At 39.1% G+C, this 19122-nt stretch overlaps 1 protein-coding gene across 1 annotated transcript in view; it reads right to left on the reverse strand.

The window, feature by feature from the left end:
• LOC132827351 (vacuolar protein sorting-associated protein 37B-like) overlaps nucleotides 1-14440 on the reverse strand; it is a 37985-nt gene extending 23545 nt beyond the window's left edge. The window contains exons 1-2 of the mRNA XM_060844005.1: nucleotides 14300-14440; nucleotides 1824-1995 (exon numbers count right to left, since the gene is read on the reverse strand). Coding sequence (XP_060699988.1) covers nucleotides 1824-1995; nucleotides 14300-14398 — 271 coding nt within the window. The 5' untranslated portion in view covers nucleotides 14399-14440. The remainder of the gene's footprint in view (nucleotides 1-1823; nucleotides 1996-14299) is intronic.
• Nucleotides 14441-19122: the final 4682 nt, after the last annotated feature.

The raw sequence follows: 19122 nt of genomic DNA on the forward strand, positions 1-19122 counted from the left end.
CTTACCAATGCCCTGTGTACCTGAAGCATTACCTCCCTGCTTTTGTATTTAAATTCCCTTGCAATAGACTATAATTTTATTAGTTTTCCTAATTATCTGCTGTAACTGCATAATAACATTTAGCAATACATGTACTTGGGTACTCAAAACCTCTTGCCATTTAGAGCTCTGTAATGTTATGGTTTAGATAAGATATTTTATCATTATTCCTGCATAAATAGATAATTTCATATTTTTCGACATTATACTCTATTTGCCAAATTTATGCCCAATCATTTAGCCCATCTATACGGCCTCATGGCTTCCTTATGCCCTTTTCACAACTTCATCTCCCACCTCCCTTTGTCTCCATTAGAAAACAATTATAAAGACAAATAAATGAACAAAGACTGAACAAGAGCAATGACTGCCCCAGTTCTTAAGTCTTCATTTTTGGTTTTCAACACACTGCAAAGCAACAAACACACAGACTTCTCACAACTCGAATCCAAGATGTACGTTTCACTCCAAAAAAAATATTAATTTAGAGAAAGAAGCCAAAGAAAGGTACAGCACAGATTGAAAAAAAATCTGAAATTTAACACTCTCCTCGAAAACCACAACAATTCAATCAAAATCATTGGATTAACATATCAAATTATTGCCTGAAAATTTGGTTCTGTGATATTGTTAGGGAAAACAAAGGTGAGGGAGTAGGATTCAAATGTACCTGTTAAGATTTTCTTTGCAAGGAATTTGTCATTTCTTTTAAATTAGCATACTTTTGATTTGAAATGCAAATCACTGCTAGCTTAGCCTGGTTATGCATAATAATGTTTTTCCAACAATGCACAAACTCCAGTGGCACTGTTCAAGAGACATGAGAAGACATTGTTAAACAGCATTCAACAAAGAATATATTATAATGGCAAATGACGTATAGCGATTGACACTGTTTATTTGGCACACTTGCTTTCATCAATCAGAGAAATGAGAAAAGGAGTTGGGACATCTTGTTGCAGCCGTACAAGATGTGGATTAGACCACATTTGGATTACTGCATGCAGTTCTGATCACCCTACTATAGAAAGGATATGCTTCAACTAGAAAGAGTGCAGAAAATACTTACAAAGATGCTACCTGATCTGGAAGGTTTGAGTTGTAAGGAGAGGATGGATCAGCTCAGACTTTTTTCCCATCAGCATATGAGACTGAAGGGTGACCTTACAGAGATCTATAAAATCGTGAGGCAAAGATAAAGGTAGATAGCCAACAACTTTTCTCCATGGTAGGGAAGTCTAAAACTAGAGGGATATAGGTTTAAAGTGAGAGGGGAAAGATACAGAAGGGTCCAGAGGTGCAATTCTTTCACACAAATGTGGCGAGTGTCTGGAATAGGCTGCCAGAGGTGGTGACAGATGAAAATTCAATTTCATCATTTAAGAACCATTTAGTACAGGGATGGGATAGATAGAGGGGGAGGCGAAAGAGAGGACAGCAGATGCTGGAGATTAGAGTCGAGAGTGTGGTGCTTGAAAAGTAAAGCAGGTCAGGCAGCAGGGAAAAAAAAAATCGACATTTCGGGCAAAAGCCCTTCATCAGGAATTGAAAGGATATGGACCTAACACAGGCAAATGGGACTAGTTTAATTGTGAAAATTGGGCAACATGGATAAGTTTGGCCAAAGGGACTGTTTCCATGCTGTAGACTTCTTTGACTCTATTACGAAATGCTGGTCTCATGAGAAATGCATGATGGGTATCTACATATAAAACAATAGAAACAAAAGATTCAGAAGTTCAAAACAATGCGTACTCTGTGCAATAGGAGACAGAATAGATTACCTAATTTTGACTTCCTCATTTGATATGCTTCAAATAGCGTCTGTAGTTCTTGATATTTCCTAGTTAACTGGATTTTCAAAGAGTCCAATTTAGGGTGATATTCCAGATTCTGTTCTGCTAGACTACGATTGCTAGCAAGGCTCATATCTTTATTTGGCTGTATATTCCGTACCTGAAAAACAAAAGAAAATCTTCAATTTCATATTGCATTTGGAGAATTAGTAAATCTTTGCAAAGTAACATTTTTGCCTTTGTTAGTCAAGTAAATCGGTGATACTTTTAATTGCTTTTATTTCAATTACATCAAATTCTGCTGTATCCATTGTTTCCCATTTCTTGGATTTTCCTGTCCATGGCACAATGTTTTTTTTCTTTAAAGACCGACGCTTACAATAGCCTGCAATAATCTAAATTTGTACTCGAAAATCACATCAGCTGCTAATTTCTGCAAACAATTGGAATTATTTTTGCAAAGCTCACAGTAGCTGAATTCTAACAGATGGGTTAACAGATTTTGAGTAAGAAGTTATACAAAAAGCCTGTAAAGAAATAGTGAAATGTTCAGTCCCAAATTTGGTTCATTTATTCTTTCATTCCTAATTCACTCCATCAAGCAATCAATGTGTCAAAAAAATACTTGTTTTTCTTTCCAGTTTTTCTTAGCAGGTTGAAGCTGTAGGAATCACCACTGAATTGAATGATTGAAGCATCAACTTAATGGGATGTGTTGTTCTACCTCTGGTTTCATGGCATCAAGTAGTGGTAACAAACATCTCCCAGTTTTACTTTTTGTCATCATAATTCTTCTGCAGTTAGAGGGCTCGGTCTTATCACTGTATATACCACCAAATAGACAATTATAACCAAATGTCATACTATGCGCTTAGGTTAAATTGTATGGATATCCCAATCTCAATTCTTTCCCCCAGGAAAATTGATGATACTTAAGGGTCAGGAAAAAATGTTGTAGCCCAACAGTTTGTTTTGATATTCGGTTCAGTTAAACAGTAACATTGAGCTTACTCAGAAGCATGTGAAACAGTACAAAAAAAGGCATGGTAAAAAGCTGTCTGAATTATGTCCACTTGGGCATTTTATCCTAAATATGTTTGGGTTGAATTTTACATCAAATATTAATTTTCTACTTACCTTTAGGCAACAAAGACAGAATTACTTTGCCTTCAAGTTTTTTTTAAAAAAAACTAAACAAAGCTCACACGATATCTGTGCCTAGTATAATATTTATTTAAGTGGCTCATGTGCCCAAGAGTAAACGCATCTACAGTCTAATAAGCATGTAATTTTAATTACTAAGCAAGCTACAAAGTAATAATTTAGTACATCCTGTTCCAACTCCAAAAAAATTTACATCTTAATTGTGGAAATCAACAAGTAATCGAAAACTCCACTTGAAATACTTAGTTATCTCACTGCAACACTGATGTGCCTAGCTTGAAAATTGTCTTATCTAATGATGGAATGTATATTTGATTTTAGAAGATAGTATTATGATTCAGGTAGGAACACAGAATTAGGAACAGGCCATTCAGCCCCTCAAGCCTGCTCCACCATTCAATGCCTAATGGCCGATCTGAAATGAGGTGTTGGAGTGCACTCCTCTGTATACATTCCTTTATGGACTGTGACAGTTTAACAAAAAAAAATATCCAATTCAAGTGTCTAGCAACTTGTGTCCCTTGAGTTTCAAAGACAGAATTAATTGCACTTAATCTCATTGACGTAAAATAATAAAAACACACCAATTGTTCAAAGTTCACATGCACAAATACGTTAGAGAGAGAGAGGATAAATTAAGTAAATTAAAGCCTACAATATTAATGGTATCAGCTCTTGAAGGATGGTAACTTGGCTTCATTGATTCTTCTGGGTTTAAAGAGGTAGTTTAAAGATTTATTTGCGTTTCTGGGGACAGACTATTGGGTTGTGAGTACACATGCAAGACATCTACACTGGATCTTGCTTCTTCAATATGGCACTTAGTTCTGCCAGTTTGCAGAGAAAATGGGTTCTTAAAAACCCAAAGACTTGTAACATACTGCCTCACTATTTAGCCAGCTAATCCAAAAGATAATTGTGACATAGTGGATTCTAGGTGAAAGGGTATGGCTTGATGATGCCTGGTCGAATTCCTTTCAAGCCAGAGCCCCATTGCCCAAGTGAGTACATCTGTACCAGTTGCATATCCAGTTGATAATTCGCTAATATAGTAAGGAGATCTCAATTCACTCCAAGGTAATTAAACCAGGTGAGGCTTTTCCCATAGACTGCCTGCATTTCAATACTTTTGGAATTTAGAAAGTACAAGGAAGTAAATGTTCAGCCATTTTTGGCTAATTTCAAATCATAATAAGTCCTAGTCTTATTTAAAATTTAAATCAGTGGTTACCAGCCAGTAAACTTATGTTACTTGCAGCAATGAACAGCTCCATAACAACCCTAGTCTTACAAACACATACTGCAACAGTGGCTGACACTTTGATATTCAAAACTCTAATAGAACATGGAAACTTACTTTAAAGTGGAATGGGAATAGGAATGTTCAGATAAACATCCAATTGTATATATGATACTATAGAGTCATTTAACCAATTATAGTCTATTCTAAATAACAAAACTTGATGCAAAATATAATTAAAGTGCAATCAAATGCAGTTATTCAAAGTTTCAGTCTGGGTTTCACCAGGGCTGTTCAACTTCTGACCTCACTCTAATGTTGGTCCAAAAGGTAAGCAAGACCATGACAGAGTCAAACTGATAGAGAATGCCTTTGATGTCAAGGCACATTTGACAAAATGTGTGATCAATAAGTCTAGTAAAACTAGAGTCATTGGGGATTGGAGAGAAAAGCACTCTCCTGCGTGGACTCATATCTACCACAAAGAAAGTTGACTGATGTTATTGGAGGCTAATCATCCAAATACATGATATTTCTGCTCGTGTTCCTCAGCGTGGTGCCCTACAGAGAAAAATCTTCAGCTGCTCCAAAGACCTATGTCTCAGCACAAGTTCAAAAGTCAGGATGTTTGCAAATGAGTGTTGGAGGGAAGAATATCCTTAAGATGGTATGTGTTGCCACTCAAACAGGTAGCCTAAGTGTTGTTGGAACTGCACTAATCCACTCACTTCTCAGATACACCACATCACATGTAGCAGTTTACATCATCCAGGCTTCAGCTGATAAGTAATATTTGTGCTGCACATGTAGTGGGCAATGCCCAGCAGAAAAAGAGAACAGATGATCACCTTCCCTTGACATTCAAAGATATTATCAATGCTGGCTACTCTCTAACTTACAAGGGTTACTACTTGATTTATTTTCTTCTGAACAAACCTTCAAGGTCTATGTGTGAAAATGACTTCCTGAACATGTTTGCCATGTGTGGACTCAGAGTAGCTTAGAGAGAATGTTTGTTACCACTGACCAGAAACTTAACTAGACATATAGAGTAAAAACAGAAACTGCTGGAGAAACACAGCAGGTCTGGCAACATCTGTGGAGAGAAAACAGAATTAATGTTAACTCTGCTTTCTCTCTAAACAGATGCTACTAGACCTTGAGTTTCACCAGCAAATTATGTTTCAGATTTCCAGCATATACAGTTCTTTGTTTTAATACAGACACATCAATACTCTGGTTGTTAATAGGTCAGAGGCTGGCAGTTCTGTGGTGATTAATTCATTGCTGACTGCCAAAAGCCTGCTCACCATCTACAACACGTAACTCAGGAGTTGAATGAAACACTCTCCATCGCATGGATTAGTGCAGTTCCAACAACATTTAGGCAGCCTGGTTGAGTGGCAACACATATACCATCTTAAAGATATCCTTCCCTCCAACACTCCATTACAGTAGCAGACCACCATCTAAGAAATACAATGCCATAATTAACTAAATCATTTCCACCACTTAGAAGGACAGGGCACCTAGCACATGGGAACACCACCTACAAGTGGCTCAGTGGTTAGCACTGCTGCCTCACAGCACCAAGGTCCCAGGTTCGATCCCAGCCTTGGGCGACTATCTGTGTGGAGTTTGCACATTCTCCCAGTATCTGCGTGGGTTTCCTCCGAGTGCTCAGGTTTCCTCTCACAGTCCACATGGCTTCCACACTGTAGGGAGTCTAAAAAAAAGTTTCCCCAAGTCACACATGACCGACTTATAACTATAAGACCATTTCTTAATGCTGTGCCAAAATCCTAGAATTGCCTTCCCAACAGTGCTGTGAGTGATGTGCAGAAAATAGACTGCAATCATTCAAGAAGGTGACATCACCTTCTCAAAGATAATTATGGTATAAATGCCAACACTCACATGTCAAGAACAACTGAATTAAAACTGCCCTAGATGACAGGTGTTTTCCTTACAAGTGCTAGGTTTGGTGCAGTTAACATTAAACATAGAAGATTTTGCAGAACATTTTGCAAAACATTTTGGTGCGTTTGACAAAAGCCACCAGGAGAACGCTGTTTGCTTGAAAAATAAAGATGACAAATTTCTTCAAGCATATTGGCTCAAATTCTTATCTGCACTGAGTCAACTAAGCGTAACCAGGTTCCTGTGGGGAAACTATAATTAGACTCCGTGCCAAAGAAACTGAAGAATTTCTAGCTCTCATTGTACAGCAAGAATAGAATTGTTGCACATTAGTATTGAATGATTCCCCCTGATAATAATCATCAATTAACTTCACAATGAGGAACGTTTACTTGGGCAAAGTGCAAACCAATCTGCACTCCAGTCAAAACTAGCTGCTGTTTGGATGCCACAAACAGGAAAGACACCTTCATGTTCCACCTCAATGTGATGGCCACGTAGCTGTCTCATAACACCTCCAAACAGGATGATTTAAAAAGTCAAGGTATCACCAGGTTGCAATCTTGTACAAATAAACTTTCTCAAAGCTGAACTATCTTCTTTCACAGTTATTTCTATTGTGAATATTGAAAATCTCCAATTTACCCTTGCCTTAACTGTGAAATGAATAGCTGTTTGTCTCTCCCATTCCTGTACAAACAGCAATGTAATGTTTCATGGTGAATCTGGACAAGCAGGATACTCCACAATTAAAAATTAAAGACAAGATATTTTGCATATTGCAATTAGAAATTTCCAAAATGGGTTTACTTCGGATTTATTAATTTGTTGGAATAATTCTAACTTCTGGTCATTTTTAATTACAACTGCCTTCCGCTTTTAAGAGCAGTATTTGCTTACCATTCATTTGCCAAAACCACTTTTATATACCCAGATGAGGAAAAACAGGAGCTTTTAATTAATATTAAATTTTCATTGAATCTATTTTATCCAGCTGTTATTTTCCAGCAGCTACAGCTTTCATATCACCTGTTAATTATTTAGCTATTGAACAAGTTCAAATAGCCAAAGCCAAATATCCACACATTGCCAGCAATATTGAAAACATACGAGGATTTCGCTGCTCGTGAATGCTGCCTGAACTGCTGTGCTCTTCCAGCACCACTGATCCAGATATTGAAAACATATACTGTAGTGACAGTTCCAAGCTCAACTGCATTTAAAAGGGAGTCATTAAACTCCAGGCTCTAAAGTGAAAAACCAAAAAGACAAATTCTTATTCTTCATAAAAAATAAAAAAAGGTTAAAGAAACAAACTAAAACTGATTTAACCTTACTTGTACTCTCATTTTCCAGTGCCCTCCTGCACTCAAAGATTTTACGATCCTGCAACATATTCAAATTTCTAACAGGCCAAACTTGAACCTATTAAGATAGCCTACAGATTTCTCTAATTCAACTTCAATGTTATTGGAAATATGCTGATTATTAATAAAAGGATAAAGCATCTTATTTTAAGAAATAAGATGTAGCAAACTGATTTAAAGCTTGAAATACAAATGTAAACCTACATTGGTGAGTTCTTGGGTATAAAATACAACTGAATAATGAAAACAATGCCCCCCTTGAGTAATCACTCCAGAGGTTATCAGACAATGCTGGAGAAACTCAGCATGTCTGGCAGCATCGAAGGGTGCAGTTCCGTGCTGCATGACTTCAATTTTGAAGAACTGTCATACTGGACTTGAAATATTTACTGTTTCTCTCTCCACAGATATCCAGAATGTGAGAATTTATCCAGCAGTTTCTGCGCTTGTCTCAATTCTCCAGCATCTACATGCCTTGCTTTTCTAATCAGCAGGTTAACACAATGACCCGTAAAAGGGTGAAAGAACTCAGCATCCTTACACTATGGTTTGAAAGTGACGGTTTCCCCAAGATAATCAACCATCTCAGTTCAGAGTACGCAACAATGCTAACCAGATCAGGTATTTGACAAATCTGAAATGCATTCCTTTTACAGTCGATTTGGGCTCTTCAGTTTGATTGAGTTTTAGTAGAATGTTGTTTTTTTTTTAGATTAGACTTACAGTGTGGAAACAGGCCCTTCGGCCCAACAAGTCCACACCGACCCGCCGAAGCGCAACCCACCCATACCCCTACATTTACCCCTTACCTAACACTACAGGCAATTTAGCTTGGCCAATTCACCTGACCCGCACATCTTTGGACTGTGGGAGGAAACCGGAGCACCCGGAGGAAACCCACGCAGACACGGGGAGAATGTGCAAACTCCACACAGTCAGTCGCCTGAGTCGGGAATTGAACCCGGGTCTACAGGCGCTGTGAGGCAGCAGTGCTGACCACTGTGCCACCGTGCCGCCCACAAATTTTGTGATTTAATTTAGCCAAATTCCTCAAACATATGCCTCAAATCAGAAGCTTAACCTTAGAACTGCAAATTCTTACTCTTCCCATTTCGAAAGCATACTATGGCTTTGCTTTGGAAAGATGCTATCAAAAAAGGCTTAAAGAAATATAAAGAGGTCAATGTGTAGTTAAATAAACAGAAGGATTCATCTGGAACTTGTTCCAGCTAACTTGCACCAATACTACATAAAAACCTATTGTGTTCCTGCGACCAGCAACTCAAGCCAAAATTTCCTGACCTTATTCAAATAGTCAGTACAATGCAAGCACAAATTCAGCAAAACTAATCAGAAAGACATATGCAGATCATACACTAACTTTCTTTATACCTTATTGATGTTATGGAAATTAATTTCACGTACTGAAACCATAATTTACATAGTTATGTAGAATCTACAGTACAGAAACAGTGACCAGCCATATAACTATGAGTTTTGGACTCTATGTAGAAACACTTTCTGCACATTTACACTGACCGCACTTAATTTTTTTTTGATTTTTAATTTTTAAAGACCTCTCAGTTATATCAACCCTCGAGTAAATTCTAACTTTTGGTTTCATCCTCAAGGATCTTTTTTTAAATCTTCTCCAGTGCCCTGTCCTTCTGGTATAACTTTTACATAGAGGGTGGCCTGCTTTTCAACTCTATACCTCTAAATCATGTACTGTACACGTGCATGATTTAAGAAATGTGTAATTCTGGAACGTTTTCAGCAGTAAAGAACACGTGAAAATGTAAAGGTCCCAGAGAGCTTAACAACACATTGCTAAGAAAAACACTAATGAAAGGTCTGGGGCATGTTCCAAGGCTCAAATTCCTCAACCACAATGATTCAGGTTTGGTACTACATTTGCATGTTTGGACAGGCATTATATCCATTCATAACTGGAATTAACACAAGAAACTGGTGTTCACTGGTATTTCATGTTTAGGCAAAACTACATTAATGAATAGATTAGGTGTTTCGTAGATGTAATATGCAAACAATGCAAATAACTCAGAATTTCCAAAGTACAATGTAGGTAGGTGCAAATTTCTTCCAACAAAAGTGTAAAGCACTTCTTGCTGAGGAAATTCCTGTTAATAAGAGTTCAAATTTTGACAAAATACAACATTTATATATTCATTCCAACCACAAATACTAAACAGTGGCAATATTGATAGAGCCACAGTGCTTCGCCAAGTAGGATTTTTAAAATTGTACTTAAGCAATTAGGAATGTGGAAAAAACATGTATTGATTCAAATCAATTGAAAGTTGGAAGTTATATTTGGAATACCAAGCATTAATAAGTGACAATAGATATCAAATCATATTCTAATCTTATAAATTCATTGTTCTACAATCAAAGAAGCTCCAAAGCAGCTTACTTGCAAAAATGCATCCAGGAAGCATAAGTAAATATTGGTGCATTTACTCAACCTCTCTTTCACCACCTCTCCTCTTTAAGACACACCTTAAAAACATACCTCGATTTGCGTGGCCTGGTGTCAAATGTCCTGACAACACTCCTGTGAATTGCCCTGACAGTTTTATTGCTAGAGGTGCGATTTAAGTATGAATTTTGACTAAACATATTTCTATGAATTTACTGGTGAGTAAAACTGACTAACTGGTTAAAATTCTATTATTCAGTTTGCCCTGAGAAAGTCTAACTAAACAGTTTCAAAAATAAGAGTGAAGCCAACTGATAGCTCAGCTATAGGCATTACATTCATGATACAAATACAGTCATTTACTTTTAAATTGGGAATCAGGCTTAAGATTGGAGTTTAAATCAAGCTTGATATCACATGAATCATATATGACGTCGAAGTGCCAGTGGTGGACTGGGTTAGACAAGGTCAAAAAGCACAACACCTGGTTATAATCTAACAGGTTTATTTTAAAACACAAACTTTTGGACCTTGCTTCTTCTTCAGGTGCTAGTGTTTTTAAATAAACCTGTTGGACGGTAACCTGACGTCATGTGATTTTGACCATGAATTACATAACATATTCCAGGATGAATAATCTCTCTTGATACAAGCTTGGGCCATGACAGAGTCAAATCAGGGTAGGGCTTTATACACTTAAGGTAAGATCATGGGGAGTGATTCTAAACAAAGACACTTTGGAGGGAGGTTTATAGTTTCATGAAAGCAGAGTCCCATGCAGACAGGATAGCGAAGGCAGTATTTGGTATGCTCGCCTTTAATAATCTTACTGGAGGATAATTTATTATAATTTGAGAATAAGAGTTGGGATGTCATGTTGCGGCTGTACAGGAGTTTGGTAGGTCACTTTTGGAATACTGCTTGAAATTCCCATCCCCGATGTTGTTAGAAAGATGTAAACCTTGAAAGGGTGCAGAAAAGATTTACAAGGATGTTGCCGTGATTGAACGGTTTGAGCTATAGGGAGAGGCTGAATAGGTTAGGACTAATTTCCCTGAGGTGACCTTATAGATGATGATGTAGTTTAATTGGTCGGTGGGTGTTGAGTTTCTGTAGGAAATCCATGATATCACGACAGAAGCTGGAGGTTCTTTGTACAGCGGGTTTCAAGACGCCCTCAACATAGCCAGAGAGGTTTTCACACGGGTCTTATTTACAAAGTCATATGGGGCATGGGTAGAGTGAATAACAAGGCCTTTGACCTGCAGTAGGGAAGTTCAAAAGTAGAAGGGATGGGCTAAAGGTGAGAGGGGAAAGGTTTAAAAGGGATCTGAGGGACAACATTTACATGCAAAGGGTAGTGCTGCCAGAGGAAGTGTTGGAGGCTAGTACAATTATAACATTTAAACAGCATCTGGATGGGTATGCGAATAGGAAGGGTTTGGAGGGATATGAGCCAAATGTTGGCAAATGGGACTAGATTTATTTAGGATATCTGGTTGACATGAACCAGTTGGACCAAAGGGTCTGCTTCTGTGTTGTACATCTCTATGACTAACATGATTCCTGAAGAAGGGCTCATGCCCGAAACATCGATTCTCCTGCTCCTTGGATGCTGCCTGACCTGCTGTGCTTTTCCAGCAATACATTTTCAGTCTATGACTAACTGGGACCATTATATAAAAAAAAAGGGATTATTATTATAATCCAGATATAAAATGCAACATTAATAATTTCTTCAACTTATGGTTGATTTGGTTCAGTAATAATCTTACTGGAGGATAATTTATTACAAAAGTACTTACTTGTCAGAATCAAACCAAATCAGCTCAATACTAGTGTTTATACTCCACAGGGACCTCTGCCCACTCTTGCAATATCAATAGGCTGACAACTTATAAAAGAACCCTTTTTGTTCTAAAATAGCTCTAGTTTTTGGATTTGAAAAACAAAACAAACAAAAGTTTTGCAAAACTATTTTTGTGAAAAGAAAAGCAATTAAACATTCTATAAACGTCTCATCACACTTCCCATTTCCCTTTGGGAAAGGAGACTTACATTTAATATTCAAGACAAAAAAAGCAATGGTGCAAGCCATTGCACTTGTCAAATCGCAACTTCAAGAATTACATAATTCCTTCTGCCAACCTGATCTCTTCTCTTGTCTGTGACTCAGGGTCCCTGCCTGACAATATCCACCCCCCAAAATAACAAGTGGAAACATACTGTGAGTTTGAATACTCCAAAAGCTATTTCATAGTGACCATATGCTAACAAATATGTAATTTGTGTGGGATACAAAATTCAATCTCATGTTTAAAATACTGTTTTACTTTAAAAACAGTAGAAAATAGCTTGCTTCAAATAGAAGCAAATTTTTATGTAATAGATTTTAAGGTTAGCATTCGCTTAGAAACAAGTATTTTTCACTCAACCTTCTCATTCAGTTTCCAAGAGCACTACACACTTGAGTGTAAATTTCTCAAGGAGGCAACAACTGAACAAATCTCAAACACGAGTATTTTTGATGTTGCAGAAATTCACAAATAAAACCTCTCTAAAAACAAAAAACCTGAATATATATTACACAGTTGGGTACTGAGCTATCTAGATCAAGGTATTAATCTGGGGTGGGAGTGTCCAGAACCAGGGGGCATAGGTTTAAGATGAGCGGGGACAAGTGTGTCTGTGTGTATCATGAGCTGCCAGAGGAAGTGATACTGGAGGCTGATACAAATACAACATTTAAAAGGCATCTGGATGGGTACGTGAATACGAATGGTTTAGCAGGATATGAGCTGAGTGCTGGTAAATGACACTAGATTAGGTTAGGATATCTGGTCAGCATGGACAAGTTGGACCAAAAGGGTTTGTTTCCATGCTGTACATCTCTATGACTCTATTCTTTTGGATATTTTCAAAGATACCATTATTTTCAGCCATAAGCAAAAGCACCTTTGTTTCCCATCAGAAATCTCTGTTGGGAGATGCATACAACATCAATCGGAGATGCTGGCTAAACCAGTAGCTTCCAAATTTTTATATGATTGACAGGCAGTATACAAATATTCACACCCAAAAATGTCCATTTTGGGCTCTGGAAGACAATCAGGATCATGAGACTTGGAAAACAAATGATCACATGCATCTACTGCACCTTATTTTTTTGACTCAGCTTACGAGTTTGGGGCGCAACTTAACTGCTCAACATTTTAAGCATTTGTTTTCAAATAAAAAACATTTTTAAAGATAACTACATTTGTTATTAGAATTGATACAAAAAATGGTAATTCCAAGCTGAAGAGATTTAATAAAAACAAGAGGGATTGAGCCAACAGGCAATTGCTCCCTGTGAAAGGACAAACAACAGGATTCAGGCCAATTGACAAAAGCAGCAACAAGAACGTAAGGAACTTAAATATATTTTCCACAACTATCCAGAATGCGCTGCCTAAGTGCAGTGAAGGAAAAATCCATATTAACTTTCAGACTGAAATTGGACAAACACTTCTAGAGAAAGCACAAGATCGTGGGTCTAGCTGGAACTGCTCTTGCAGCAGGCTGGCAGAGGCACAACATGCTGGATGATCTCCTTCTGGACTACAACTGTTCTAAGAGCAGACACATAGAAGTAGGAAAGTCAAGAGGGAAGAAGTGGAGGCTGGTACAATTACAATAGTTAAAAAGCATCTGGATGGGTGTATGAATAGGAAGGGTTTACAGGAATATGGGTCAAGTGCTGGCAAATGGGACTAGATTAGGTTAGGATATCTGGTTGGTATGGATGCTTTGGACTGAAGAGTCTGTTTCTGTCCTGTACATTTCTTTACTCTATAAAGAGAGAGAGAGAGAGAGAGATCTGTGCAAAGTTCAGGTGAAAGCTCAGACTCCTTCCTGAGTTCCAGTCTCCTGATTGCAAGTCTCTGCAGCCTTGTAACTTACAGTGGGTATTTAAGGGTTTACAATAAAGAGGCAACACGCCTTGAAGCGGGTCCCTGAGATTAGACCCTGCTGGAAATGGGGTCTCCACAGCAGCAGCCTGGAGTACAGTACCATACCAGGGCTCCAGTGATTCCTATGTTTACACAGAGGAGCCTCAGCTCAGCCAGGCGTTGAAACGTCAGGGTTTCCATGGCTGAGGGGGCCCAGCTCTGGGTAGGACCATGCCCACATCACAGGCTGCTGCTGCTGCCCCCATCCCCTGTCCTGCCTTCACTCCATTGTTCCCTCTCCCTCTCCCTTTCACTCACACAGACAAGGAGGGAGGGAGATAGACAACTTTCCCAACGCCGAATCACTCCCCTCCTCAACCCCCAGCCCCGCAGACACTCACCTCTTCCATCCCCTCCGCCATCTTACTCAGCTTCTCCTCATCCTCCAGCAGTTCGTTCAGCTCCTGCAGGCTGAGGGAGGAGAGATCCGGCAGCGACATGTTGCCTTCACTCACTCCCGATGGCCGGCTCCTGAGGCGAACGAATCCCCAGACAGAAACCCCGCCCACGCAGCGTTGAAGGACAGCCCCCTTGGCCAATAACAACCCACTAACCATAACGGACCCGCCCCGAACCGTTGTCGGCGGCTACCTTACACTATAATTGACAGCCTCGTTATCCAATAGAACTAGGACACTGAAGCTACGCCCGCCCAAAACCGAGGCTCCGCCCATATCCCGCTGAATGATAGGTTCTCCGACCAACGGATACCGGTGACCGATGTAGTCCCACCCCTATCTGAAATAGCCACCACTCACAAACGCCTCTCGAGTGACTGACAGGCTTCTGCACCTATAGAACGCTGGATGAAGTCATCCACTCCTTGGTCCCAAGGTCCCTGCCACGCCTCAATAGTGTAACAAAAAAACCAAGGGTACTATTTCTGAGGACAGGCTGCCTAAGAATATCCATCAGAAGCTCACCAGCTCCCACAACTGCCTTGACTAGACCTCCTCACACTTAGTTTCCTTTCCATTCTCCTCATTTCTCTGTCTCCAACCATAATAAAAAGGGACAGGAGTAGGTTTGTTTGGTACTTCAAGCCTGCACCACTATTTACTCGGATCATGGCTCATGTAACTCTCCTCCCATCACTTTTTCTGCCCTTTCCCCATAATCTTTGATTCCCCTATTGATCACAAATGTACCTATCTCAGCATTAAAAGTATACAAGGACTGTACTCTCACAACGCTCTGTGTCAACAAATTCCAAACACTCTCAATTCTCTGAGAAATGAAGCTTCTCATCTCAATCTGAAATTGGTGGCTCTTAATTCTGAGCCAATGCTGACTGTGCTAGACTCCCCAATTAGGGGAAACATCCTCTCAGCACTTATCTAGTCAAACCCCATGGTTTCCTGAAGAAGGGCTTATGCCCGAAACGTCGATTCTCCTGCTCCTTGGATGCTACCTGGCCTGCTGTGTTTTCCAGCACCACATTTTTCAAGCCCCTTAAGAATCCTACATGGCTCAATGAGATCACCGCTCATTTTTCTGAACTTCCATGAGTAGGATACCAATCTGTTAAGCTTTTGCTCATAAGACAATTGCTCCATACCAGGATCATCCTAGTGAACCTTCTCTGGACTGCATTCAATGAAATAATACCTTTCTTTCAGTACGGAGACCAAAATTGTTCACAATACTCCAGAAGTGACCTCACCAGCACCTTGTATAGTTGTAGTAAGGCTTCCCCAACCTTATTCTCAAACACCCTTGAAATAAGGGCCAACATTCCATTAGCCTTCCTGATTGCCTGCTGCTCCTGTGTGCCAGCCTTCTATGTTTCATCCACAAGTGTCCCAAGTCCCTTTGTGTTCCAGCTTTCTGCAGCTTTTCTCCATTTAAATAATACTCTTGTTTTCCTCCCAAAATGAACTTAAGTATGTGGGCAAAAAAATTGGTAAATGGTGTGTAATATTGATTAAACTATTGATATTTCTCTGCAAACTGGTTGTATCCAACTCATAACTTGCCTTTCACCTATTTTTGTGTTATCTGAAAATTTGTCTACAGTACATTCACTTCCTTCCTCCAAATAATTTTATATTGCAAGAAGTTACAGTCCAAGTACTGCTCCCAGTAGAATCCCATTGGGTTACAGGTTCCCAGACTGAAAAAGAACCTCTTATCCCCATTTGCTGTTTTCTGCCCATTAGCTAATTCTCTATCCATGCCTATATACTACCTCCAACTTCAGGCTCTCTTAGCTTATTACTTTTGTGAGGTACTTTGTTGAACATCTTCCCAAAATCCCAGTATAACACAACTACTGATTTGCCTTAATCCACTCTGTTTGAGACTTCCTACCTCTGTAACTACTTCTTTTAGGATTCTAGAGTGCAAGCCATCAGGGCTAGGGGACTTATCTGCCTTTAGCCCATTATCTCATCTGTCCCAAACATCACATCTGTTTTGATGATACCAGCTTCTACCTGCCTCTGACACACCCTCATTTCTCCTCAATGGAGGATGCCCCATCATTGTAGTTGACAGGGTCTTCAGCTTTGTCTGACCTAAACCTGCACCACTGCCCTCATCCTTTTCCCTTTTTGCCTTAAAAGCTTAGGGTTCCCCTTGCTTGCATGTTCCACCCAGCTTTCAAAGTCTCAGCTTTCAAAGGAAAATTTATCTACAGTATATTCACTTCCTTCCTCTGAATCATTTTTTATTGCAAAAAATTACAGTCCCAGCACTGCTCTCAGTAGAATCCCACTGGGTTACAGGTTCCCAGACTGAAAAAGAACCTCTTATCCCCATTTGCTGTTTCCTGCCCACTGATACTACCATCTCCAGCAGGATGTCACCACAAAGCAAATATTCCCCTTCCTTCCGGTGTCAGCAGTCTACAGCACTGTTCCCTCTGTGACACCCTGTCTCCTCTTCCATCACTCCTAACATTTCCTCATTCCCCATGGTGCCTTCTCCTGCAATCAAGAATCATCATGATTAAACAACCATGACATGAAAACAAATAATTACAGGAGCTTTGCAAGTTAGGCAGTAGGTATTCACAACAATCATTTGTTTGTATTTGAGCAAGCAAGAAAGACTGAACTTACATTTACAATATAAATATTTGTTAGTGTGAAGGAGGAATTTAAATGATGAAGGCACCAAAACAATGGTTCATTTCTAGAAATGACCTTACATTTCCTAATGTCAAACTTCACCTGCTACAATTTATTTTTCATTCATTTAAATAGTATTCCTCAACAGCTTTCTGCTCTTATTAATTACCTTGGCACCTCAATTAATATCATGAGCAAAATTGGATATTTGGCTCTCTATTCCTATATTGAACCTACTGATAAATATGATGAATATCTGAAGCTCCTGTACAGATCGCAGAGGGACATTACAACCTGCCAATTGGGTCATAGCCATTATCATTGCAATCTGTCTCCTATCTCCAATTTTCTACCTATGTCAAAAAGCTGCCTTCAATTAAATGCACGTTCATTTTTGAAAATAGTTTCTTATGTGGAACCTCGTCAATTGCCTTCATAAACATATAGACGCTCGCTTATTGACTAAGTTATACAGTGTAGATATCTTTAACTGTAGTAGAATACCCAATATGCTCAGTACTAGCAAGGCAAGACTATATACCTTGTGTAGGACCTGACATCATGGTCTAGTTATTTCTTCATCTTGCTGTCTCCTTGAGTAAGTGCAATAGGACAAAAGGAAGAACTTAAGATGAATCCGCACTAAATTGTCTGAAAGATTAATAATCTCCAAACTTTCATGATGGGAGACGAACTAGCAATAAATTTAAGCAGTTTGCACCTACTGCTGCAACATATATTACAAATAGGAGTCAAATAGGAGTTTCCATAACAGCACATGAGAAATTAAGATGCTGGAAAATAGTAAAATTGAGCTACACCTTTAATCCTTTTAACTAGTCTGGAGCAAGATGTATGCGTTACAAAGTACTGGAAATACTTCCAGGAGTAATTTGACTATAGCTGTAGCAAATGAGTTAATCATACATTGTAACACACTCATTGCTGCCCATTCACACTCATATATCACTAATCTTAATTCTGACACATGGTAATTGTATCCAAGGGATTCTTGGAGGATTGGGAAAGTTACAAATGAGAACAGATGGCACTGTGAAAAATTATTTCAGTGACATCATTTGAAGTAATCCACAACAATTCCTGTTACAGATAGAATTTAGATTATAAAGTTTACCCTGTTATTTAATTAATCCTCGATCATAACATAAATTAGTTTTGAGGGGAAAATCTCAAACAGCTGGAGCATGCAGTATAATGATCTTCATCAGATGTCTAACCCTTTAGTGACCATTTATATTAAACCATCTTTTATAACATTGGGATACTAGCATTAAAATAAAACCTATTTGTCTGTAGTGTTAATGGAGTAGACAACCTTTTATGTACCTTAAAGCAAAGGTGAAACAATTCCTCAAGATGTGGAGGTGCCGGGGTGGACTGGGTGGACAAAGTCAGAAGTCGCATGACACCAGGTTATAGTCCAACAGGTTTATTTGAAATCACACAAGCTTCGGGGTTGCATTCTGAAAGCTTGTGTGTGTATAAATAAACCAATTGGATTATAATCTGGCATCGTGTGGCTTCTGGATTTCTCAAGATTCAGCCAAAATCACCTGGGGTAACTTCACTCATTCATCTTCATTTTGCTGAGCACTGCATTTTCCATCACCATGACCTTTCATAGAGTCATAGAGTCATAGAGATGTACAGCATGGAAACAGACCCTTCAGTCCAACCCGTCCATGCTGACCAGATATCCCAGTCCAATCTAGTCCCACCTGCCAGCACCCGGCCCATATCCCTTCAAACTCTTCCTATTCATATACCCATCCAAATGCCTCTTAAATGTTGCAATTGTTCCAGCCTCCACCACATCCTCTGGCAGCTCATTCCATACACTTATCACCCTCTGTGTGAAAAAGTTGCCCCTTAGGTCTCTTTTATATCTTTCCCCTCTCACCCTAAACCTATCCCCTCTAGTTCTGGACTCCCCAACCCCAGGGAAAAGACTTTACCTATTTATCCTATTCATGCCTCTCATAATTTTGTAAACCTCTATAAGGTCACCCCTCAGACTCAGACGCTCCAGGGAAAACAGCCCCAGCCTGTTCAGCCTCTCCCTATAGCTCAGA

This window comes from Hemiscyllium ocellatum, chromosome 24 (genome assembly GCF_020745735.1).
Source record: "Hemiscyllium ocellatum isolate sHemOce1 chromosome 24, sHemOce1.pat.X.cur, whole genome shotgun sequence".
NCBI classification, from domain to species: domain Eukaryota; kingdom Metazoa; phylum Chordata; class Chondrichthyes; order Orectolobiformes; family Hemiscylliidae; genus Hemiscyllium; species Hemiscyllium ocellatum.